This window comes from Notolabrus celidotus, chromosome 8 (assembly GCF_009762535.1).
Source record: "Notolabrus celidotus isolate fNotCel1 chromosome 8, fNotCel1.pri, whole genome shotgun sequence".
Lineage (NCBI taxonomy): Eukaryota > Metazoa > Chordata > Actinopteri > Labriformes > Labridae > Notolabrus > Notolabrus celidotus.
The window spans coordinates 16,079,459-16,106,011 of NC_048279.1; the positions used below are offsets into that span (position 1 = coordinate 16,079,459).

General features: G+C 41.5%; 1 protein-coding gene across 1 annotated transcript; it reads left to right on the forward strand.

Moving 5' to 3' along the window:
- On the forward strand, positions 1–26,270 carry nr3c1 (nuclear receptor subfamily 3, group C, member 1 (glucocorticoid receptor)). Its single transcript, XM_034689152.1, has 9 exons — positions 1–479; positions 1,041–2,257; positions 18,685–18,833; positions 19,074–19,190; positions 19,315–19,596; positions 20,739–20,883; positions 21,895–22,025; positions 22,648–22,805; positions 25,234–26,270. Exons 2-9 carry the CDS (start codon positions 1,041–1,043, stop codon positions 25,384–25,386), a joined length of 2,352 nt encoding a protein of 783 aa, XP_034545043.1. The 5' UTR covers positions 1–479; the 3' UTR covers positions 25,387–26,270.
- Positions 26,271–26,553: the final 283 nt, after the last annotated feature.

Sequence of the window (26,553 nt, forward strand, 5' to 3'; positions counted from 1 at the left end):
TGAATCTTGAATCTTGAATCTGAATCTTCAATCTTCAATCTTGAATCTTGTATCCTATCTAATGCTTGAGCTCCAGCCTGTTCTCCAGCACACACCGAGCTGCAGTTTTTGGACACGACCAGCAGGCAGCGCTGCGTGTTGTAAACAGGTCTACCATGGGTCTGGCTTCCTTAGTTCTCCATTTTGTATGTTTTTCCTGGAGGTTAGCGCCTACTTTCCTAATGGCTAGCTGCGAATCTCCTTAGCTCAGCCAGTTCTACGCAGTTTGCGAGACAATTTCCAGCTGCATCGTCTTGAAAGACCGTCAGCTCGTTAAACACACTGAGTTTGTCGTGTTTTGTCGTGTCACCGAGCCATGAGGCGCATGAGGAGCTGCGTTAACAAACATTGAGTCAGTGTTGCGTGTTGTGGACACTTTCAACCAAAACAATGTTGACAGACGACCTGTGGACACATTCCAGCGATCAGTCATTTCAAGGGTAAATATCAGCTTTAATTTCCTTTTTAACAGGTAGAAATATTAACCAAGGTCATTTACAGTAACGTTGCACCTTAAACGCAGAAAGTCTAATTGTCCGTGCTGTGTTTGTTAGCAGGCTAACATTACTGACGACAGCAGACTGAAATGAAGCACGTAGCATTAGCATACCAACACTTAGCAATATGCTAACGTTAGCATGCATCTGACTGAATGGTGTTTTGCTCATGATATGTGGTTGCAGATGTACAATGCGTGTTTGATTTCTGTACAGTGCACTCAAAGATTGATGTGAGTGTCTGCTTGGTGAGGTGAAATAAGTGCAAATGGATATAGATACCACAGCTAGCTTTCCGTAGCGTGGATAGCTATCAAGGGCGCGCAGGGAGGCACGCTTCCCCTCCTCCTGCACTGACCTAATGTTTGTACCTTACAAACCACCTGCAAGCAATGTAAATAAAAACACACTGGCCAGCTGATTCTGTGTTTTAATGTATTGTTTGCGCACTTTAAATAGCACAGCCTGTTAATCTTCTCTTCTCTTTCCCCCCCAAATAAACAGATGGATAAAGGAGGAGTGAAGAAGATAATATACAGAAGAGATGACCATTTAAGCAAGCTGGTATACACTGAAAGCCCTGAGGAGGGAGGTCTGTTGAAAGTGGCTCCTCACAGTGCCATGTCCATCACCTCTGCCACATCTGTCGTTCTTCCATCCAGCCCGTTGATGCAGCCAGGACAGGTGCCGAACGGCCTCAGCAACAGCCCCCTTCCAGAGGAGCTCACCTCTGTCACTGCCACCGTCGGCACCTTTTTAGAGGACCCAGAGTCCAGGGGCCTGACCAAAGATCAGAAGCCTCAGCAGCAGCAGCAGCAGCAGCAGCAGTTTTTCCAGACTGCGACTTCCCTCCTGATAGGGCGTCAAACCTTGAGGGAAAATCTGCCCCAGTTGGAGGCCAGTATAACAGACCTTACATCATCCTCCATGGATTCACTTATTGGGGGATCAGATCCCAACTTCTTTCCCATGAAAACAGAGGATTTCTCAATGGATAAAGGAGACCAGGATCCCATTGACCTCGATCATGCCTTCGAGCACATTGGGAAAGATGTGGACGTGCACCAGAAACTGTTCAGTGACAACACTCTGGACCTGCTCCAAGACTTTGAGCTGACCGGTTCCCCTTCAGATTTTTATGTAGGAGATGATGCTTTCCTGTCCTCTTTGGCAGACGATTCTCTGCTTGGGGACGTAAGCTCAGAGAGGGACATGAGGCCTGCTGTTATTGAGATTGTGAACAGCAGTGTGGCAGCCCCTGTTGCTCTCAATGGCAGCAGCAGCATGACAAGTCCAGATCAGCCAAGCTCTAGCATGTCCACAACCGCCTCCTTAACCCCTACAACTACTTTGTCTGCTTTAGTGAAGAAGGAGAAAGATGCTGGCTTCATTCAGCTCTGCACCCCAGGTGTGATCAAACAAGAGAAGGCATCCACAGGCCAGAGTTATTGCCAAATGAGCGGGACAGCTTCCACAAACATACCCAGCTCTAACCCCATCTCCATCTGTGGCGTCAGCACTTCAGGAGGACAGAGCTTCCACTTTGGGGTCAGCACCAGTAGCAGTGAAGCTCAGCAGCAAAAGAGCCAGAAGCAAGTGACAAACCTGTTTCTCCCGGTGACAACCATCAGCGCGCCCTGGAACAGAGGCCTGACTGCTGGAGACAACAGGATCACAGAGGCGTTCTCAAGCTCTCCTTCCCTCTCTGTCGGCTTTGTCAAGTAAGAAAAATATTCAGTACTCGGCAGCCTGGTCTGACCTGACCTTTCCTTTTAGTGTCACTAACTTTAGCTTATGTGTTTGTGTTGATCCCAGCCATGTCTCAGCCCATCCTGTCCTGCATCACCAGGCAGCACATTTTCACTGCTTTGAGATAGTTGTTGTTTGTCTTTATCTTATCAAAAAGTAATGACAACCCAAAAAAGCTGGGTCATAGTCGCAGATTTCCAGATGTTGTGCTGCAATGATTAATCCTTTAATGAATCAGCAATTTAGAGGAAGAATTTGACAGACTATAAAACTGAATTATTTAGCCAGAAAGAAACAAACATTTTCTGGTATAAGCTTCTCAAATGCACTAAGTTTGCCTTTATTACAATTGGTTAATCTAATACAATTTGATTAATGTATAATAATATAAAGCTGAAAAGCTTTATATTCATCCTGGATCTGAGGCTTTAGTGATATTCTTTCAGAGATTTACTAAGAAATAGATTGATTTATCAGGCTGATTAATGACATTTAGAAATAATTGGCATTGGCTGATGCCTGCGCTCAGTAGACGGATTAAAAATATAAACAAAAAAGATCAGCAGACACACTGCAGGCTGCCTCATCCCCCTGACTGATAACACATTTTTCCCATCGTTAATGACAGCATATTAAATCTAAAGCAGTAACTGTCTGAGGTTTGATATAAATTCTGTTATGTAAAGAATAATGCAGTTTAGTACTGCTTCATTAATAACAGTCATGTTCTGAAATCTTCATCAGCTCTCAATATATTTTCTGTTCATGATTAAATCCATCTAAAGCACATTTCTAGCTAAGACAAGCACATGTATTAGATTGTAATGTGCATAATATATTGAACCACTAGATTTAGAGTCATGGATAGAGGAGTGTCTGTGTGGTACTGAGCTTGTTTGATTCAACCTTTCCTCATCTACAGCAAGAACACATTATTGACGTTTGAAATAGAGCTTTTGTGCCACCTTTATTGACAGTCATAGTTCAGCAGAGAAATGTCACGGTGAAATGTCAAACTGAGGCGTTTGGCTCAGAGATGCTCACTGACGGGGTAGATGTCATTAATGAAAACTCAAGGCTGCTTATTGTTTGATTACTCTGTTTTATAGCTCCCTTGTTTATTACCTTGTGTGCGAGGGAATGGTTTCAGTATCACGGTGAGGTGTCGTTAACAGCCTTTGTTACCTGAGTGTGGTAAACAAAGGTTTGTGAAAAGAGACCAAGGCCAGTCTATTTTTAAAACCTCACTCAGGTCCCTAATTTAAAGGCCTGCATGTAAGAAACATTTCTTATAATCGTTCATATGCCTTTGAAATAACAATGGGTCAGTTTTGAGAATGTTAGTTTTCAGCCCTTCCTTGTGTTGTTTCACACTCCACTTACTTTGACTTTGTTATCAGGTTTCACAAATCAAACACCGCTGATTCTGGATAACATCTCTCACAAAGTAGGTTATCAGCTGGTGGTGTTGATCCAGGATTTTCCACTGCGTAAGATCATATACTTGGAGGAATTAGGGTTCGTTATAGACAGACAGTCATATCCAGCATTGTCAAATAAAGCAGAAGATATTCTGTGATTTGCAGTAACCTCATATTGATTTGTTTGATGTTGAGCAGAGTGCAGGAAGTGTTAAAAAAGCATCAGAAGCTTAATGAAATACTGTATATGCATGACAAAAATAAAGCGCACATTGATTAGATGGGCATGTTTGTTTCTCAGTAGTGTTATACTGAAACTGAAGCTCAATCAATATGCAGCACCTCTTGTATATAAACAATATAACCCCCATCCTTAATAAGTATAGCTGCTTTGAAGCACTGTTCTTCTAATCTTATTCTGTTAATTATAATGTCCTTCAATCACCACATTAAAGCTTCCAAAAAAGAATATCTGTAATAATAATAACAAACTGTATTCTATAGTTTGTGAACACATCTGACTTCAGCCCCTGTGGAGTGTTTGTGAACTTTTGGTGTTCTTTCTTTAGGAACGATTTCTCTGTTTCCCTCCTTTTAGAAGTAGATGGATGAGGAGGTGGACATTTTATGTGTTTTGATAAGCCCAAACAAAAACTGCTCCTTGCAGGTTTGGTTTGCGGTGTTGGGTTTCCATGGCAGCAGAGCTTGATTTTTAAACCAAGTCTTTGCACTGAGACAAAAAATGGTTGGTTTAACCCCTGAGTCGGTTTGTTAACCCTGTAATCCCGCTTTGTGAGGCAGGGTTAAAGACTCTGGAGGACATGGCTGCAGCAATAAGCACTTTGCTCTCCAGAATGGATGTTTTGTTCAAAGACAGGGGAATTCCACTTTTATACAAGCTTGACATTAAGTTTATTGACCACCTCCTGAACAAGCATGCACTTTTTAATCTTCGTATCTGTTACTTCTAAGTTTATTCACCACTGGCCGCTTGAGCACTCACACTCTATTGGTGCATTTCGACCAAGAGTTCTGGGGTCTTTTAGTCCCTTGAACTACTTTACCCTGAGCTTAAAGGTTCCTGTGCACCCATTGTTGTCTGTGTTTTGACCGCGGGCTGAAGTCCCGGGTAGATTGTGCAAATCAGGCCAGTGACGTATGGAGAAAAAAAAATCTTTGAATAATGTTTTGAAATCTTAATAAAAAAACTAAACTAGTATGCATTCCCAGGAACTCCCTCTGTGTTTCAACAACTGTGTAAACTCCACAAACACTTGCGTTCAACCGAAAGTCCATGGACCTTTGAAAAGTACTTCCACCAAAGCAGGGGCTTTTCAGGGGGGAGATTCTGTACCCCTGAACTAAATTTAGACCCTGGTTCCTCCGATTGAAACGCACGTAGTTCAGGAGTAAAGTCCCTAGTTCCGGGGTAGAGTTCCTGCGGTCGAAGAACGCCTTAAATGTCACTATCGTCTCTGTGGCGGTGCATTAGTTCATTTTGAGCAGATCTCTTTGATCTCTTGAAGTTTCATCTTGCCCAAAACAAATCTACGCGTCCACTGTCAGCACTTGAAGCACATCTGTCCTTAAGGGGCAGCAGAGGCGGTTCATTTATGAATGGATGAGTTGTAGCGTTTACATTATAGTGAGGCCTGCATGGAAAGTGAGAGAAAAATGAGAGGTTCTTTCTTCACTGACTTACTCATGTGATTTTACTGAATATTCATTTCTGTTGATTACTTTCCAGTTCCTGTTCAGATGATAGAGCATCAAGCCGAAGTATTTCACTGCCACTAAGGGCCCACAGGGTGTCTTTTGTACAGTTATAGCTCTGCTGCTCTGAAGAGTTTTATGGGTTCAGCTGTGAACGTGGCTCCGGGATCCAGTTGTGGAATCGCTCAATGGAAATTCTTCACCAACAGTAGTGCGACAGGGTCACATGCCCTCAGGCTTTTTTGTTTGTCTGTCTTTTACATTCACACTTGTCTGATTCATAGTATCTGACAAGGGAGTGATCCGCTGAAAGACTGGCACGCAGATGTGCGTCAATTCAACAAGGGCACTGAGGTGTGTTTTGATTCTTTGTGAAATAAGGCTGGATACCACCCTCATGACTGTCAGACAGTCTTTCTAATGCTTGTTGACCAGGAACAGATGGAGAGAGACATGAGATACACCTCGCCTTCATTTCACATGTGGCTTTAATTTCCATGTCTTTGTGCTCCTCTGAGGTGTGTTTGAGTGCGTGAAAGCTCAGGATTATGTTTGTGCATGTGGTATATAAGGCCAGGTGATTTTGCGTGGGTGTTTGGCTCACGGCTATCTAAACTTAGAATGTCTCTGAGTGCGTCTCTGCAGTGAGTGGGAGCATGCTCTCATCCAGAGCCTGTTTGCCTCAACCTGTGTGACATTCAGCAACTCACCTAACGCTGGTTATCAGGCAGGTTTGCATCAGGTCACTATCACTTCCAGCCTCTCACGCAACGGTGCTGCTGCTGCTTCCTGCTGAGGCTCAGAGGACCTTGCACGGCACGAGTACTGACCTTCCTTAGCCCCCTAGTTTTGCTGCTCTGCGCTTTGCAGGTCTTCTGGCTCCTCCTGGTAAATAATCACACAGCTCTTTTCGTAGGCCTGTGTTATGTAACAGTTTGTTTTTTACTGCATGGTATTTCCTCCTCTGCCTGGGACTGGCTGAGCCCACAGAGGTCACTTCAATTTGTGGGTCAGATGTAATGACTTAGCCATACATCCTGCTGCTTACTTACGCCTGTGCTGTGCCTCATTGTGTCACTCTGTGCTCTTTTACTATACGATCTATGAAAACATTTTTACAACACACACTCTAGGTTACAGAGATTTCTTGGGGGCTTTTTGACTGGAGTGTGTGTAATGGAGGAGTGTTGTTTGTGACAGTTACACAGCTGTCTCTCTGAATAGAGCCGTTCTCACATCTCTCATTCAGACAAAGCAGTGTTCTGTTGCATCTCGTGTTCCCTTTATGTGCATGTTTGTGAGTAATGTATGGCTCAGGTTTTCACACAAATAGAAAGACATTCATTAAAGTTGATATTTATTCAGGACTTGAATGGAGTTTTTCCTTTTTATTAACGAGAAGGAACCTTTCATTCTCTGCTTTGTTGAAGAAGATACTGCTTAACAATAACTAATAAATCACTAGCTTAGACTTTATGAATACTATATATTGCTACTATTCATTTATTTCCTACACATGTGGATTTAGCTTTTTTGTTTTCAAAGTAGGGATGTCCATTTTAAGTATTTTCCGTGATCGTTTTTTGGAAATGTTAATTTAATTGATTAATCAATTAAAAAAATATGTCATTATTATCATGTAAAAAAACAAGGCAAAATAAGTTTTTTTTCCCCTTGAATTTTCCACAGCAACAAAATGCGTATAACTGACAGTATTGAATACAGTACATGTTTAACACTGATTATCAACAATCAGGCTCATAAAAATATTCTCTGCAGACATAGTCTTATAATGTGAAGGCTCATAATACTAACAGAAAAGTACTTTAGACTCACAGTGTCCAGTTTTCTGTCTACTCGTTCTTATTGAGAAAAATAAAAGTGTATTCAATCAGGTGTCAGCCAGGAGCGCAACCGGGTCATAATGAGTCCAGCTGCAGAAAAGCCCAGACGATGTTGCTGGTCTGCAAACATAGCGTACTAGCAATTCCCACCAGTCTGTTGGCTTTGTATCTAAAGGTGGAAATGTCCTGTTTAAAGTAGTCAACCTTTGTGTCCGTGTCGGTGTAGGCAGCAGTTGCGTATTGATCCTATTTGAAAAGCGCACCGCTGTGTGCAACACCTAACAGCTGAATCACATCGAAACATGCTTTAAACCTAAAACAGCTTCCTGATAGCGGAGTGTAATATGAGTGACGGAAAATTGAAAACAAAAATGCATGTTTCGAATAAATTCTTAACAATCAATTAATCGATAATCGATGAATTGTGACCATCCCTACTTCAAAGTTAATATCTTCCATTTTTAGTCTGTTGATTGGACAAAAAGTAGCTTAGAAGAAACTGTGACGTGCATTGTTTTACTAGTATCTCGCATTGAGATAGACCGATTCATCGGTTGGTCAATTCATTAGGTCGATTAATGGCTGCTGGCAAGCAATGTTATTACATCTTAATGGCCAATCAATCTTTCAATGAATTCAGAGAAAAAAACAGAAGATAACTACTGACACAGGACATTCACCAGATCTGTGTCCGGTCCGTCTTCAATCTGCTGCGGTCCCGCTCTGTGCTCACCTGTTGCGTTTTCCGAGCATGACTGCCGGACAGATGGAGTCATGTGACTGAGGTTTTCTCGCGGTTATCACTGCATCAAGGATTCTCCTCCTCCTCTCCTCATTCATGTTGTCTCTATCGGCCTCTGAAAACCTCTGACCTGTCGCCTCCAAGCCTAGCTCCACTCGTCATGATTGCTGTTGTTCAGGGAAAAACGGTCTGGCGATAACGCAGTGTTTTATTAGGAAAATACACCGAATGTTTTAATTTTGTTTTGGGGCCTGACTCCTGTCCCGCTCGATCTGTTCTGTTCAGATTGATGTGTCATGCTCCGGCATCCAGCAAAAATAGAAGTCAGATCAGAGACGCAGCCGGAACACAATGCAGCGGACCCAGTGGGAGTTAACACATTGACTATAATAGAAACCTATCAGATCCAGTGCTGTGGCGGATCGGAGGCTGACCGGACACGGATCGGTTGGAATTTGGCCGTGATAAGAGAAAAATGTGTTTGAGGCCTTTATTTTAACGAACGTATTCACAATGATGCGAAAGCCGACGGGCAGTTGCTCTAGGTCAAGTTTCGGAACATAGTGTCTCCTCTATGACGGTAAAACTCCAGAGAATTTCATGTGTGGAAATATTTAGTCATCTTTGGAAATTTACCATGAATCACTGGTGAATAATGCTTGGGAAGAAAACCATGAAACAAACTTAAAGACACATGTTGGAGTATTTTTAGGATGTTGTTTTCAACTAGTCTAACGTCACACTAATGAGCTCAAAATGATAAACAACATGACTATCAGTGTTGCCTACTGGACTTTGGAACCACTTGTTGAGTAACTTTCTTCATGGCGGTGTAACTTCAATAGAAAAGGGTGGGTGCTCATCAATTACTACACCATCAGATCTACAGTTATATTGATGTTGACTGGAGAGATTTCACCAAAGAAAGACCAAAGATTAAAGTAGTGCTGCTAGGGTTGCAAAGGGGTGGAAATTGTCTGGTAAATTTCCATGGGAAGTTAAGCTGGGGAATTTTGGAAATATCCCAAATTGGAAATTATGGGAATGAACTGGTAATTTAATGGAAAGATATCATATCCAAGCATAAATGTTTGTTTTGTTATAAGCAGACATCCATCCAAAGTAATACAATTAAAACAGATTTATCTGTAAGTAGAACTTTATCAAGTGTTACATATTTTACTGAACAACCAATTCTTTCATTGAAGAACAAAAACATGAATGTTGAGTTAAATATTACTCATCCCGCTGACCCAACCCATTCAAAAATTAACAAGAATGCAATCCCAACAAAGTCCCATTCAAAATGTTGAATAAAGAGTGCATGTAGGGGGCGTTGTCTCAATAGCCCTGCAGTAAGCAGTGTGCTATGAGCATGTGATTGAAGAATAGCATAGATATTCAACTGTACTTGCATGAAATTTGGTTGTTTAAGTCAGGAGGATTATGCTAAAATATATTTCCACCAACTTTATTTAAGTTCCCTATTAAGAGCCAATCTTCAATTTAGTAAATTCCTTGTTTATTCCCGTTTCTTCCCATGGAAAGTTTCCAACTTTGAAAATTCACAGAATTTTACAACCCTAATGTTGACTGGAGAGATTTCACCAAAGTAAGACCAAAGACTAAAGTTGTGCTGATGAGGTTGAGTTGGTGTTTGTCACAGCTGTTAGAAGTCTCAGCTGTGTTTTGGTGCCTGGATGTATTTATATATATATATATAGCTGTGTTTATTTACATAAAGCTTATATTTAGTGTGTGGAGAGCAGCAGCTCTGTTTGTGATTGTGGACTAACCCTTGGTCAGAGTTGCTATTAAGTATACAGTCTTGCCCTGACACACCCCTCACCCCTCTCTCTCTCTCTCTCTCTCTCTCTCTCTCTCTCTCTCTCTCTCTCTCTCTCTCTCTCTCTCTCTCTCTCTCTCTCTCTCTCTCTCTCTCTCTCTCTCTCTCTCTCTCTCCCTCCCCGTCCTGTTTTTGCTTCCTGAAACCGAGGGCACGGACCTTGACTGCCAGCAGAAGCTTTCAGCTGCTGTAAATCACCTCTATGATATTGCTTGTGCGTGTATGTGTGTTATAAGCTTTGTGTATAATGCATGAGTGTGTAGGTGTGCACATGTGTGTGCGCGTGGGTGTGTCATAAGTGCTGTGGCAGCCAGGACCACAGAGCGCTGCTGCTGTGGAGCTCTCCCTCTCCTGACCTACTTTCCCTCCCGCCTCTCCACAGCTGGCGCCGAGCGAACACACCAGATCAGATGCCAGCCATTCCAGTCGCTTTCACGTTGTTATTGCATTCCCCTGTAACCATAGTTTTGCCTTTTCTTTATTTAGATTTTTGTTGTGTTGTGACAGTAAATAGGCTTACAAAAATTCCCCATACTCCCCATTGAGGTTAAGAGGATATAGCTTAGTCCATGCAATGTTTTTGCCCCTCCTCTTACTTTTGTGCACAGTTGTCAAGTCAGCAAAGCTCAAACTTTGGGAGTGGGTTCCTCCCACATCCACTGTATCCAGCTAAAGGAATTATGGTAATGCACACTGTAGCAGCAAAAAGCCTTCAATTCATTTTACAGGCAGGAAGCCACCTCCCACACGCACAAGTCATTAAAGGCTCTTAGTATGGAAACTAATAGGGAAAGACAAACCTAGGGGGTTACTTTTTTTGCTTAGCCATGGGTTAGGTTTATTCTCCTCCTGTGGGGTTTGAAGTCAAGCACTGGATCACAACATGTAGCTATTATTATATAAGCTGGTTTGTCAATACAGCATGAAGGAGGTGACAGCTGCTACTTGTTGGCAGGGGCACAGAGAGATCATCTACAGTATCACATGTAACGGTTTCTCTCTCTTAAGGCCCCCGTCATCAACCCAAAAATACGGGTGTAGAAACTCTCGTGATTTTACGATGTCTCCATTGTATTACTTGAATGAGTGTTTTTATTTGAGGGCAAGGTAGGCAGATATTTCCGAGGAGTCATGCCCAGTCTTTAGCCAAACACACCCAGTCTCTCTCCACTCCCTCACAGAAGCCGTGTTGTTGTTCTGCATGCAAGAATGATTCAGAGCGTGCAGACCAGTTCCCCTTTTCTATTTTGGTGGCTCTTCTGCTTCTCCTTTGCTCTCCTCTTCACACTCAATGGGTTTTGATGAAGATGTTCAGAATATATTAATTCTAATGCATTGTTTGAAGCCTTCAGATCTTTGTGAGGATCCTCCATGTGTCATTGTAACTTTTATTTGGGGTTTTGCCCTTTAGAGACAGCCAATTAAACAATGTAATTGTTTCCTTTTTTGTCTGAGATGACTCATGCACTGTGGTAGCCTGAAGTAGGTCAAGTAGATGATTAGTAAGTAGAATGAATGCACAGAACAATCCATGGCTCATAAATGGAAAAGGCCTTGATTGCATTGATATAAGTCTTACATCTGCCCGTCTGAAGAAAGCAAGAATCTTAGGTATATAGAGCCGGGGCCAGCAAAGCTACTCGTGACACTCACAGCTAAAAGGGGATTACGAATTGTTAAGCAGGGCACTGGGCCACCGGCATTATTGTAAGTGCGTGAAGTGGCTTGCCTCATTAAAACCCAAGCTGATTGATTACGCTCCCACAGACGTAAGCGCTTCACTTCCTCAGTGCAGCTGTTGTTGAAGCCGAGGCCCATCTCAGGGTGTCTCTGTCTCTGCACTTGTGGCTCTGCTCTGACCGATAATAAACTCGGAGGGAATGCGAGTACTTCCTGTCAATGGCTGTGGTTCATTTCAACAGATGGTTTCAGAAAGAGGAAATTCGGTCTCTCCACATTGCTTTGCAGTTTTGATTGTTTCGTGTCTGACAGCCCACAAAAACAGAATCGTAGCTCGTCTTGTGCCTCAGCTGAACGTCATCAACCATTACTAAGTTCCTCGAGTTTGTAGAGAAGACATAACTGAAGGCTTATTTTTGTTTTCCTTGAAACAGATAGTGGCTACAGTAATTGGATTTGATCCAGTAGCCTAAAGCCCTCTGGTAAAGCTGTCCTGCTGACACCATCCCTGTGGGCCAGTGAAGGACAAACTGGTTACCCCACCACTCCCTCTGACATCATCATCATCATAATCATCATCACTTTGGCCTCCTCCCCCTTATCCTCCTCCCACCTCCTGGTCTCCACACCCTCCTGCTGGGTTGTGAAGGCCTTTTGTTTATGTGTGTGTACTCACTGTATGTATCTGTGTGTGCCCCCTCAGACGAGAAAATCCCACATAAATCTGCGTGTGACAGATGGCAGCTGGTTACATCATCACAGCAGCAGCAGCAGCAGAGCTTTTATATGAATTGTATTCAGAGTGTGTCCCTTCAACCAGGGTGATGTCGTCTGTGTTTACAGGATTGTTAGGTGTGAACCGTGACATTGAGGCATGCTCATTGTGATGAATGAAAATGGGTTGACATAGTTGTTTTTAAAAATTATGAATAGAAGATGAATTTGAGCTGTGAACCACTCCAGCAAGTCCAAGTATGATACGATTTTTGCATCTTATTTATCAGCCTGTAATGGCTACAATGAAACATTCATTGATCAAGTTGATCTGAAGTGGGACGGACAAGTAAAATCATAACAATAACCTATAAATAGTGACAGCTCTACATTTTTCCCTTCGTTTTAGCGCAAAAAAGTACAAATACATTCTGAAAATGTTCACATTTAATGAACTATCTTTCTACAAAAACAGCTGTTGTATTTTTCACCATGATGAGTCTCATAGTGGACTGAATATTTTACTCTTTAAGCCCTGAAACCTGCTGCAAACACACCAAACACACAGGTTAACCATTCACCTGACACAGAGTGTAATGTTTACTGCAAAAGAACAGAGATATTATAATGATGAAGAAGGTAAAGTTGATTATTTTGGACCCCTCAGCTCTAGCATGAACAGTTTGCTTGCTGGACAGTGTTGTATGCAGGGGTGTAGTGCTAGTGTTAGTAGTTAGTGGATCATCTTATAGTGCTCTCAAAAGTCTTTATGAATCTCAACCGGATTATGCAAAAGTGCCGTTCAGGGCGCTCCGTCAGCACTATGATTTTATGCAACCCTAAGAGGACAAATTTAAAACAGTAGTTACTTACGTTGAAAATTTGCAGTTAATGTCTTATCTGTCATTTTTTCACTTTGCTAAGTCGTTCCGCGGGCCGGATTGGAACCTCTGGCGGGCCGGTTTCGTCCCGCGGGCCGCATGTTTGACACCCCTGCTGTAAATGATCTTAAAGCTGCATTATTTTTCTTTTTGCAACTTCAGGGCAAAGGATCAAGTTGTAAACAAAATGGACTCATTTGCACCTTATAAAGTTGTTAAAGCACTCTGGAGTCACATTTTTCTGCCTTGTGGGACCTGCCTGTGTTGAGGTGGCATTTTCTCCCTCTTTAGTTTCCATTCACAGTCTTGAGTCATGCAATGTGAATAAGGATGGTTGTCTGACTGACTGGAGACCTGTCTATGCTCGACCCAATGTCTCCTGCAGTCCCTGCCTGAACCTGCCAAAGGAAAAAATGGTCATTTGGATTACTAAGGAATTGCCAAAACCTCTCTAACTGGAGGGTTATACCTAAAAAGAGATCTTCCAAGTCGGCTCTGGCTTGGCAGTTTTTACCAAACATTCAACTTTTTTTCTCCACCCAGCATTACTAGAAGTATATTACTCATGTCCTCCACCCCCTCACAGTGAATTCAGTGCAAGGCTGAGAAACCACAATGTGAAAACATCAGTATTCCATTGAGTCAGTAAAACAAGCATCATTGCTACTGTACTGGAAGGATTTTCTCTGCTCTGAAACAAACCCGATCCTCTATTTTTATCTCTGATACTTCTCAGTAGTTATGGGCTTTGGTACTTTGATTGAAAAATGACAGGTCAGCCTGTCTTGTCTCGAATGACACACAAAAAAAGAGGAGTCATTTGAATTTCAAAATAAACTGCAAGTCAGAGGGGCGTATTCTTGAACGATGACTCAAATCTTTGAAATGTAGGGGTCAGTCCTGGTGAGTAACTCCTGAAGGGAATACCTGCCTCATTATCTGCTGAATGATTCACGACATTAACCCGAGAGCTGCTAGATGTGTCTGTCGTCAATGTGACGCTGGGTAGTGGCGTATAGTGGGTTTTGGGTCCTGCAGCTGTGTGCTGCTGCAGACAACATTGATGAGAAAGTTGAAATAGAGAGCCTCTTTTAGAAAGTTGTGACTTCCTGTTTGAGTTCCTGTTGCTGCTAAAATGTATAATTTTCAGCCCCTGAAGTGTAAATCCTTGACAGCAGGTTGGCGTTTGATATTTTACAAGGTGCTTTACAAGTTAATAGATATGTAGATATCCATTAAAGTGGCTTCATGTTGACAGAAACGTATTTAATCTACTGAAGAATCATCATAGGGTCATATGCTTTGTATTTGCACTCGGGGAAATCACAGCTGATTACCTGGATTCGATCCTGATTTAATATCTGAATAATTTGATATCACTAAATGTTGATATTTCAGTTGCAATACTAATTTTGTTTCAATATTTAACTAATGCTGTCAATTGTACGAGGAAACTTCTAACTACTGAGAATTGACCCCAAAGCAGCTCCATGATAGTACTTTTATTTCACATGTTGGATGGATAGTCAAAATAACTTTGATTTTTTAAACAATCACATACAAACTGTTCTGTACAACTGTGAACACTTATCTGAGCAGGCTGTTTCAGACTGCATGCAATGTCTTCCCTAAAACACAATTCTAAATATTGGGCTAGACTTTTGGCTATACACATGCATTCCTACATTCACTGTGTTTCACTGGCCAGATGTTGATGATGTTACACCCCATCTATTTATTGAAGTGGCTATACTGTGCTGTAGAATATTAAAGAAAAATAGACATGGGCTGTTTTTAAACCGCCTACTATACTAGCAGTACGTACTGATTTGGCTAAGGTTTAGTATGTAGTAAGTAGTATGTGAACAAGAGCAAAATCTGCAGTATGCCAAAACTCCCCGGATGTCTACTGATTCAGGAAAATTTCACAGTATGCATCCGACCAGTCTGCCTCGCGTACTGTTTCACACAATGCACAGCGCTCATTCTGCTTTTTCTTTTTGGACAGGGGGAACTCAGTTTTTAGGTGCTGTGAAAATGATTAAATTCTATATAAACTACTTCTTAACTTTTTAAATCATAAGTGATGCTAAAGAAGCAGTTTCGCTATCAGCACGGCCGTTGTTTACTTCCGCATTCCAAAACCAGAAATTCATTCAGTGACGTCTGGAGCAGCATACTACAACACAGATCGAACAGAACAGTCATACTACATGCTAAATTCAAACACAGTAAGTACACATTAGTAGGTAGTATGTAGCAGGCCGTTTCGAAAACAGCCATAGTCAGTTTTTGGGGATGCCCCAGAGGGAGAAGGTTTGATTGAATGCACTTCCATTTCATTCAACAAAGTCCCCAATCACTACTGTGACGCTCTTTCTACTACAATCTGTTTTTGCTGTTCCATCAGCTACCATCACGGGAGATGAGCTCAGTAGAGGTAGCATTTGTAGTTGTGAGGAACGGACAGACACACTGCTGTGACCGATTCTCTGGGACTTGCTTCACTTCCCTACACTAGTCACTTTTTGTTTTAAATTGAGGAGTCTTTTCAGTCAAACCAGCACTCCACATGATTGGTTTACCAAAAAGTTTAACCCCCCCCCCCCCTTTTCTTCTGATTACAACCTAATGAGAGAGAAAGGCTGATGAAAAGGGACAGTGCTGGACTGGACTTTGTCTTCCTCTCTGTATCCAGCAGTCACTTGCTTCTCCTCCGAAGCGTCATCTTCTTGGTGGAATACCATAACGTAATGAAATCCCTCTCTCTGTGCTTTATACTGGTTTATTGGTTGCACTGTTGTGCAGGTTGCTGCTTACTTTTGAGCTGACAAAAAAGTTTTTCAAAGTGCTACACAATGCTGTACCATTGAGCATCCTTATACACTGAAGTTTTGACAGCCTCAGTTATTTTTGGGGAACTTGAGGAGCTGGATGATTTGATGTGTTTGTTGGGATAGGACAGTGGATGGAGTAGGAAACTGAGAGAGAGAGTAGGGAATGACATACAGCAAAGGGCCACAGGTTGGAATCGAGCCCGGCCAGCCCGCCCACTTTGATGACTGTAGCCTCTGTATATGGGGCATGCGATTCAACCACTGGTCCAAACCAGCATCCCATCCCATTGCTCTTGTCCAGCTCTTCTGTGCCTTTAAGGTTTGTGCTTTGAGGGTTGATGGTGCCTGCCTTCAGGGGAGCAGCTCTTTGTCCCACCGTGTTTGCTTTGAGGTACCAACCTCTCACATTGCCAGAGCTTGTTGCACAAATGCTGGTCTTGTGTAACAAGGGGTCCCCCACGGGAAGGATGTTCTAAAATAAAACAATTGAGGATTTTATATCTTAACATTAAAAGAAAGGTTGATTTAAATCAGAGATTGATTTTCTTAACCCAGCTTGAATAACAACTGTAGCAAACAGATGATCCATGGGGTTTCTGGTTAAACAAGTGATGAACTAGTTGTGAATATTTCTTTTGCATAGGTTGGCTACCTTGCACAACAGTTAATTGTGTACTTAGTTTGGATTGTGACTTCTTACTTACTTCTCTGAGCTGTCTCTCTTTGAAACTTTTGCAGAAGTCTTAGCATGCTGAGTTTCTCCTAAAGTAGGATGCAGGATGTGTTTGAATCTGCTGGTTTGCTGTATTACATCTCTGGATGTAGTCCCTGCGTGTTCTCAATATAATCTGCCCCGTGCTTCACCTCGTAACAGGCGGCTTAGGGTGAGCTGTTCAGTGAACACCCCACTTTGTGCTCTCATCACCTCTCTTGACCAGAACGACTCTAGGGTAGACACTGTGAGATTTTAATTTCAGCTGCAAGTATCGATGAGTGCAGACAAAGAGACTCAGGAAATGAAAGCCCACAGACTATCAGCACACATTTGTATTGACTACAAACCATAAGAGGTAAATGGACAGACTTATTGACCGCAGTATGGCGTTAGCGGTGCTCAGAAAGCTCTCAGTCCTGTCATGACAAGACATCCTACTCTAAGGCCTGATCAGTTTGATTTATTTTTTTATCCGACTGCTGAATGTCTCTGGACTCGATGCTTTGATGTTTCACTCAGGTTTCCCCATCCTGCTACACCCACTGACTACTGGGGCCTGGCCTGCTTTCATGCTAATACCCTTGTGTTGTGTAACCAAGAGTGAACTTGGCACCCTGGCTCAAATCTGCATATGTGTGCGTGTGTGCCGTGACAGTTCAGAGCAGCCCTTATCAAACAAAACTGTTTGTTTTGGTTGGGGTGGCAGACTTGTGAACACATGGACACACTGACAAAGTTATTGCTGATCTCAGGCTTGGTATCCTCTCAGTGAGGGTGTTGCTGCTGCTGCCACTGGGTAAGAAAGGGGGTGTGGACCTCTCTGGTGCATGGATGCTGCAAAGCCTTGACGTCCTCTAGTGGTAGCTTGGGAGAACTGCGTCTCTCTCCTGTTGTTCACTGGGTCTGGAAACGTTTGCGGTTCTAATCAAAGTAGAAAGGAGGCTGTTTTTATGACAACCACTGCTTTTAGGATGGGACCGCAAATCTTCAGATAATTTGGGCTTTGAAGGGCCCAAAAAAGCACAATGGCTTTACTTATCTCCTCATGATGTGGAATGAAGGCAATGATGAGGAAAAACAAGCACAAGGGACACATTGACTCTGATGGGAGTAGCTGTAGGCATGTGTAGTGTATCTGTGTAGTTTGTTGATTTTAAAGTTGCAGTGCAGTAAATCTGAACTACAGCTGAACTCTCAAAACTGAGAGGATACTTTCAGCAGTAGGCGTTGGCAGTATACCTTGCGTACAGTACACACAGTATTTCCCTTGGATGAATATATGGATCTGACTAACACCTGTATGCATCTATTTCATGGTACTCAAAGTCATTTCATTGTCACACTTAAAACAGAAAGTAGAAGTGTGAACTTTGCTGCTGCGTGATTGATTTGTATGTTGTGTGTATGACAGTGTTTTTTTTTTTATTCATGTATTAATTACTTTTTATACCTTGATTGTTTTTGTCTCTTAAATGGCACCTAAAGAGGACTGCCCCTTCAAATTTTGTTGTACTTGTTGCAATGACAATTAAGGCACTCTATTCTATTCTATTCTAGAAGTCAGGATTACGACTAATGCTGTGTTTTTGTTGGTTAAGGTGCCCAGTGGACTTTACCTGTACATTAGCAAACTAAATACTTAGGTTCAGTGGGAGTAAACAAAACATACTCTGATTACTTTCAAGAAAAAAAGCTGACAATATAATGAAAGCATCTCCATCCTTATAAAAAACATATTTTTTTTCTTTAAAACCTGCAATGTTTACCGCCGTGGTTTCCAGCAAGAAGTTCTCTCCATTCCTGCCTGATATCTGACATGTCATCTTCTTAAAGTCAGCGGAAGGGCACAGCATAATGAATTGTCAATGTCAAGAATGACAACAAGACAGTGACCCACTCTTCTAGGAACAGCTCCACAGTTGCACGCAAGAACAAAAACTCCTCAGGGAACCTTTTTTAGAGTGACTGAATATCCCTGACATTTCTCCCTTCTGTTCAACCTCCAGACAGGAATTGGGCACAGCTGTAATCCCTGCACAGACCAAAAGTGGGACTCATAAGATCTGCCTGGTGTGCTCCGACGAGGCGTCAGGCTGCCACTATGGCGTGCTCACCTGTGGCAGCTGCAAGGTCTTCTTCAAGCGAGCGGTAGAAGGTACAACAACATCATTATTTCCTCACTGATTGATCTGCCGCCCGTGATAAACCTCATTGATCGCTAATCTATGTCACATGAGTTGGCTGAAATGCTGGCTTAATTATGATCTTAAGTCTGAGGCGTGATTATAATAAGGTAAAGGGACTGTGATGCATCTAATTAGTTTTTCCCCCTGGAGTGTTTGCCGCAGCAGTGAAGGTAAATAACAGATTAATCTCCCTCTTCTGTGTGCCACAGGGCAGCATAATTACCTCTGTGCTGGGAGGAACGACTGCATAATAGACAAGATCAGAAGGAAGAACTGCCCAGCCTGCCGCTTTCGCAAGTGTCTGATGGCAGGAATGAACCTGGAAGGTAAAAATTCCCCACGCTGATAACGCTGAACTTTTTATCCTCCACTTGGTTTGATTTCTCTTGCATCCTTATTCACCTTCATTTATTTTCCTGAACTCTTCTATGCTTCTATCTATCCTTCTAGCACGCAAAACCAAGAAGTTGAACCGCTTAAAGGGCGCCCAGCAGAGTAACCCACCTGAGCTGACTCCTTCTCCACCCATCGAGGCTCATTCGCTCGTACCGAAGCGCATGCCTCAGCTCGTTCCCACCATGCTGTCCTTGCTGAAGGCCATCGAGCCTGACACCATCTACGCCGGCTATGACAGCACCCTGCCCGACACCTCCACCCGCCTCATGACGACCCTCAACAGGCTGGGTGGCCGGCAGGTCATCTCTGCCGTCAAGTGGGCCAAGGCTTTGCCTGGTAGGTGGTTAGAAGGAGTGATTGCACCAGGAGTTGACAATGTTTTATGAGCTGCAGTGATATATTGTTAAGTTTACAAAGTGATGGATGTGACACATTAAGGTGTTGCTACAGGGTTTAAAGAGAAAAACTGCACAAAGACAGGATTATAATGTGTGCTTTTCTCATTTTTTAGTATGTCACAAACCAAAATGTAGACAATGTGTGTCATCATGTTTTATGTTTACATTTATGTTTATTTATTTGCACAATTAAAAGAAAATACACACAAAAAAGGGCAAAGATAAATAATATACTGTGCAGGAAGAGGCAGAAAACTCAGAGAGCTTATTTGAAGCCACCAACCAAATCATTTTCAAATATCAAAAATTAATTAAAAAATACTAAATTGACACATATAAAGACAATAGTTGATACTAAAAATAAAATAACATGAATATGCAAAATTAACAGTTAATATAAATACAGTTATTACATCAACAGAATTCAAAAGTACAAAATATGAATATGATGTGTATGGATACCTGTTTGTGAATATGTGGTTGAGCATGATGAGTATAATTAAGTAACAGTGGTTAAAAGTTTTTTCAAGCATCCTTTATAACATTTTAAAGATAAACAGTTTTTCGCCACATTGGAATAAATATTCCTGAATTTGCTGCCCCTGAAACGTATTGAGAATTTACTTTGAGAGTTGAGTAAGAGTGGACCTGTGAATTTAATTTGAAGTAAGACTTGAAGTGATCAAGGATATTCCCTTCACGTTGTATTTTATACAAAAAAAAAACACATATTTGAAAGACATTGATGTTAAAGATATTAAGAAGCTGGAGTTTCTGAAACAAAGGAGCAGATGAGATGTTACCAGCACACTGCTAAATGCAAGCATTATTTTAAAACACTGAACAAAATGCAGGAGATGTTCAAAAATATATGAAACACGTGTGAAACATGCGTCTTCACTGTTTTGATTTGTGTAAACAAACAAACTAGCAATACATCTGGATCAGCTCTGTCTCCGGCTAAGATGATATACGTTTGATGAAAAGATAGAGTAATACCCTTTTTACTTAGTTCCTTATTATTATCATTCTCTCCACCACCTCCTCTCACACATTGGGTCTCCACATGCTTCCCCTCAGGTTTCAGGAATCTGCACCTGGACGACCAGATGACTCTGCTGCAGTGCTCCTGGCTCTTCCTCATGTCGTTTGGCCTGGGTTGGAGGTCTTACCAGCAGTGCAACGGCAACATGCTCTGCTTTGCACCAGACCTTGTCATTAATGAGTGAGTATCAGTCCATCTCTGTTTAAAGCAGTACCAAAAGTAGGAAGATGATAAGGTGTATAAATGTTCCTGATGAAAACACATGTTTAGAGAGTCCTGTGGTCTGGTTAAAGATGTCTTTATAGATGAATATTTTACAGTATATAGTTTTGTTTGTCTAGTAGTCGGCCAACATATGATTCTGTTTTATTATGTTGCCTGACTAATCAGTGCAGCTCTCCACTCCCTGCTCTATAGTATCTCCCGTGGATCCTGAGTGTCAGACAGCAGTCGTCTGTAATCAGTGTTTGATCTCTGTTACGGACCTGATGACTCCGTCTGTAAACAGCCTTCTGAGAGTCGTGAGCAGTCGGCACAGCCACCATGCTTCAGGCTGAAAAAGGCCTTTTGCTTTTCCCTTTTTTTTTTCCATAATCATGAGCTGAAAGTTAATTTGATCGTAATTAATATCTGATGATGCGATGTTCTCAATTTGTCAGTCAGCCTTGAAAACAAATTTGAACTACGGCCTGCTTTTTCTGTATTTGATTATATTTTCATTTTATCAAGGCAGCGAAATACAATCTTTCAGAGTTTGATTAAAGTCTTTTGCCTTTTATAAAGTTGTTTCATGAATAATGGAAGAATGTGGCGCTGGGGTTATTGTAAGGTACATTTTTAATGATATTTTTCTGTTCCCTTGAATGAAAAAGTATCTCCTACGCATACATTTTGAGAGTTTTTACAATTTATCACCAACTTTCCACCCACAACATCACTTCATCACCGAGGTGACACTCACTCATCTTCTTAACATTCTGCTCCAACAAGCTAATAGACTGAAACTCATTTCTGGAAGAATGATTTAAAACAGGATCCACAATCGAGACCTTGAACGTTTAATCTACAGAGATGTTACAGAGAGCTGCTTCATCTCCCTGATAGAGGCTGCACCGGTAGACTTATAAATCGACTCTGACTTCAGGTGAAAGCAGGATAAGCTGTTTAATCGCTTCTGTCTAACTCCACCAGGGAGCGGATGAAGCTGCCCTACATGGCCGACCAGTGCGAGCAGATGCTGAAGATTTCCAACGAGTTCGTCAGGCTGCAGGTTTCCCACGACGAGTATCTGTGCATGAAGGTCCTGCTGCTGCTCAGCACAGGTACAACAGCCACTCTCCCTTCTCTGCCAACATGGCACTGTTTACATACAATCACTACAAAAGCTATTACTCCAATCCAATACTGTCCGTGGACGCTAAAAGATAATGTTGATGTATGCAGAGGCCAAGACGGTGAGTCACAACACTTTCCAAACTCATTAGCTGACATTTAAAGATTGTGAGTAAGAATTGAATTCTCATAAGCCCGCACAGTCTAATACAGAGAATACACGCACACATTTTCAGCACTCAAGATTACTGATTATCTTTAGACACACACAACACCTTATGCTGTCTCCTAAACTTAATCTATTGTCGGAAATTAAAGGTGTGAACAAAGACTCAATGATTGTACTGTGATTAAAAACGTGATTGGAACTTTAATCAGAGATAGCTTAGACACAGCTCACAGTTTGAACAGTCTCCTCAGGGTGTTTATAGCTCTGTGTTTGTGCTGTTAAATATTACTAGGAGACCGTCGTATTGATGATGTATTTCTTTAGCCCTTCAAGACTTCTTCCTGCTTTCCAAAATGTTGCGTCCTTAAGTCTTGTCATTGGAGTGGCACTTTTCCCTCATCTTTCTCCCAGACTTTAACCTATCATTTTCCCCCTTCCTGCAGTGCCAAAGGATGGCCTAAAGAGCCAGGCGGTGTTCGATGATATTCGGATGTCGTACATAAAGGAGCTGGGGAAAGCCATTGTGAAGCGTGAGGAGAACTCCAGTCAGAACTGGCAGCGTTTCTATCAGCTCACCAAGCTGCTGGACTCCATGCACGAGGTAACTCCCCTAACATCAGCAGTAAACATCATTATCAGGTTATTGACCATCTCCAGCCTTACAGAGGGAATCATGCTCTTTAATCAGCTTCATTTCTACAAGGGTCGATGTTGTTTTCCAGTAATGTGGCATAATTTGACGTGTTTGATAATGACAAATGTTACTTTAAACAACCTGAAGCTTTTCTACTTACCTGTAATGAAACAAATTGGAGGCAGAAGAATAATTTAATTTATCAGAATATTCTGATATTTTTTGTCTCTCAAAGATAGGGAAAACTATGTGCCATTGTTAATACTATATAATCAAAGGTGCTGCATTAAGTCTTAGGGTTTAATCTAAAACACAAATATAAAAACAATGAAATACTCTTAAAAGCTTTTGCTGGCATTCAGAATGACTTTTCTTTCTGTTTGACTTAAAATGAATGACGTCTCATGTTTTGAAACTTCATGGTTGACAAGTCTGTGAGATGTTTTAGTCAAAATGAGGATAATTGAGACATTTATTAGATCGGATGATCCCATGCACAGCATTGTGATTTGATCTCAGGTCAAATGCTGAGTTAAGCTGTGAATCTTTACCTGTGAGACTGGTTGAAGCACTTTCAAGAGCACTGGTCATTGAAACTTAAGACATCTTTCATTCATGTGATGTTCATCATTATACAAGTTTTTGCTATGTATTGTCACAATGGGCTTCACAACAACCCTCCTCCTGTTAAATAGTCATATTTGGTCTAAAATAATTCAAATAGGAACACTTGAATACGAAGCTTGTCGTGCCAGCTCATCTATTTTATGAGCGTCTTCTCCACTCTTACTGCTAGGTTTTTATTGTTAACTAGTTTCACACTTAGTGAAGAGGCACAGTCACTTAAAAACACGTACATATGGATGATATGGGACAGAAACACCACACTCATGCTAGCGACAGACACAAAGTTAAAGAAAATATTCATTTTTTGTACAAATCTGATGATACACTTCATCATGACCAAACCAACATGTGATAAAGTGTTTGTTCTTCTGATTGCACCTCAGTTTTTTTTTTCTTATATTGTAATTCAAGGATGCTTTAACACTGAAACATAGCGATGAATAATAACCTCACTCAAAAAACTATTTGTTTAAAGGTTCTTCTGGCCTGTGCTTCTGCATACACACAATTATTTGGGCCTTTTTTAATGCAAAGAAATTACTGATTTACAAACAAGTGTTAACAGCCAAGTTGACTGTCTGCTGAGAGTTGAAAATAATAATAATAATAAAAATAATGATAATAATAATGATAATAATAATAATAATACATTTTTTTATAAAAGCGCTTTAAAAGTTTTTCTAAGATACTTTACAAGAAAATAAATTATACAATAGAAAAGCAAAGGAAAACAGTGCAAAAAAGTGGATAACTGTGTAGCAGTATTTATAATGGATTTCGTACTCAAATGTGTCAGTAATCATGACAATTCCACCTCTGTATGACTAAGAATAACATAACCATTAGGGTAACAAAATTCCGAATTTCAAAGTTGGTAACTTTCTATGGGAATAAACGGGAATAAACCAGGAATTTATTAAATTGAAGGTTGGCTCTAAATAGGGAACTTAGATATAGTTAGGGAAAATATATTTTAGCATAATCCTGACTAAAACAACCAGATTTCATACAAGTACAGTTGAATATCTATGCTATTCCTCAATCACATGCACATAGCACACTACTTACTGCAGGGCTATTGAGATCACGCCCCCTACATGCACTGTGCATTCCTCCATCACATGCACAGTTGATTTCTATTTTGGATGGATGTCTACTTATAAAAAAACAAATATTAATGCTTGGATATGATACCTTTCCATTAAATTACCCTCAATTCCCAGTTAATCCCGATAATCCCATGGAAAGTTTCCAATTTGGAATATTCCCAAAATTTCCCAGTTTAACTTCCCATGGAAATGTACTGGAAATTTTCCACCCTAAATTTTCCACCCTTGCAACCCTAATACCCATACATATAGTCTGGCAGTGTTGTTAAAATGAGGGGTTAAATCAGCCTGGGGCTGTCCAAAGCTAACCCTGGCACACAGACACACTTTACCACATGTGTGGAGACAGCCTGAGCAATCACGCATGATGGAGATGAAAGTTTATCATGAATCATTCTCACAATACACTTGGAATGAGATCCCCCTTATTAAGCTCATCATAATACGAGACAGATTTGAGCTCTGTTTAGATGAGAGTACTGCAGAGTGCAGCTCCACACAGCAGAGGTGCTGACAGCTCACCTCCACAATCAGACACAAAACAAGAGCAAGCTCAACTGAGCTGCAAAACTTATGGGGTTGTTTTTTTAATTCACCCCCTGGATGTGTGTCAATATGTGTTAATCATTCACCAATATCTCTTCTCTCTGTGCGTGCAGTTGGTCGGTGGACTGCTCAACTTCTGCTTCTACACCTTTGTGAATAAATCCCTGAGTGTGGAGTTCCCGGAGATGCTGGCAGAGATCATCAGCAACCAGTTACCAAAATTCAAGGCCGGGAGCGTCAAACCCCTCCTCTTCCACCAGAGATGACTTTCCCCCGAAACAGACACATTGCCTTAAAAAAAATCCCACCACATCACCTCACCAACCAGCCCCTCTACCCCCAACCTCCACCTCCACCCCCAACCCCCTACCCTTCCCTCCAGGAGCAATGATGAGAGGACTGAGGATCCAAGGCGAGGAGTCAGTGATGTTTTTGGGAGCGAGTATGCAACTTTGTGTGAAGACTGGAGGTGTTTGTGTTGAGAGCCAACAGCAAGCACAGAGCGGTGTAAGACAGCGTGTGAAATGAGTAGGAAATGTTTGTAAGATAAGAGATAATCACAGAGAGAAGTAGGCTAACATCCACGTCGTCTCAGGTTTCCTACCTTCAAACACAGAACAATATCTCAAATAGATAAAACAAATATCTATGTACAGGTTCTGATAGTATTTTCTACATTTTCAAATCGTAACAGTTTATACAATTTTACAGGTCGTCGTTACCTAGGAAGGTAACGTCTAATTAATAACATGCTCTTTAAGTAGGCTTTTTGACTGTATGTTCCTCTGTTAGTTTTTATAGGCAGTTATAACAAAACCTTATAGTCACATGGGAAAATAGCTGTTTTCCAGTCGTTTAATAAGCATATTTCATTGCTTTGATTGATGCAGTGAACACAAGAAACAAATCTGTTGAACTGTCAAAGTGCATCGTTCAGAGGATTATTTCTCCCACATGCTGACCTCTTCCAGGTTTACACACGTCTATTATAAAGGGAAAAAAATGTGCCTTTTTTACTTCGATTATCATCTAAGTCATTTCTTCCTACGTGTCCACGGCGTGTTTCTCATGAACCTGTCACGGTCTACCTTCATCGTATGTTGATTGTACTTTTTATGTTACATGCAGTTAAAAGTTTTCCTTTTTCTAAGTGGCTGTGTTTATCTTTAGAAGTGGCAGCTCGGTCCATCCTCTCTGTGTAGAAACCACCCTTATCAAAAGCCTGCTTCCTTCCTTTTCTCACGTTTTCCCCGCACACCCTTCTCTTCCAGTGCGATGTGAGCACTTTGTATCCTAAAGGCTTTAAGAGACTGTGAAGAAAGACTGTTAAACTGTACCGGGCTGTAATGTATGACTTTAGATGGACGGTAGTAAAACTCTTTCTAGAAGCCCATTCAGATGTTTATTTTAGTCCCAGCTCCCTGCCCTGATAG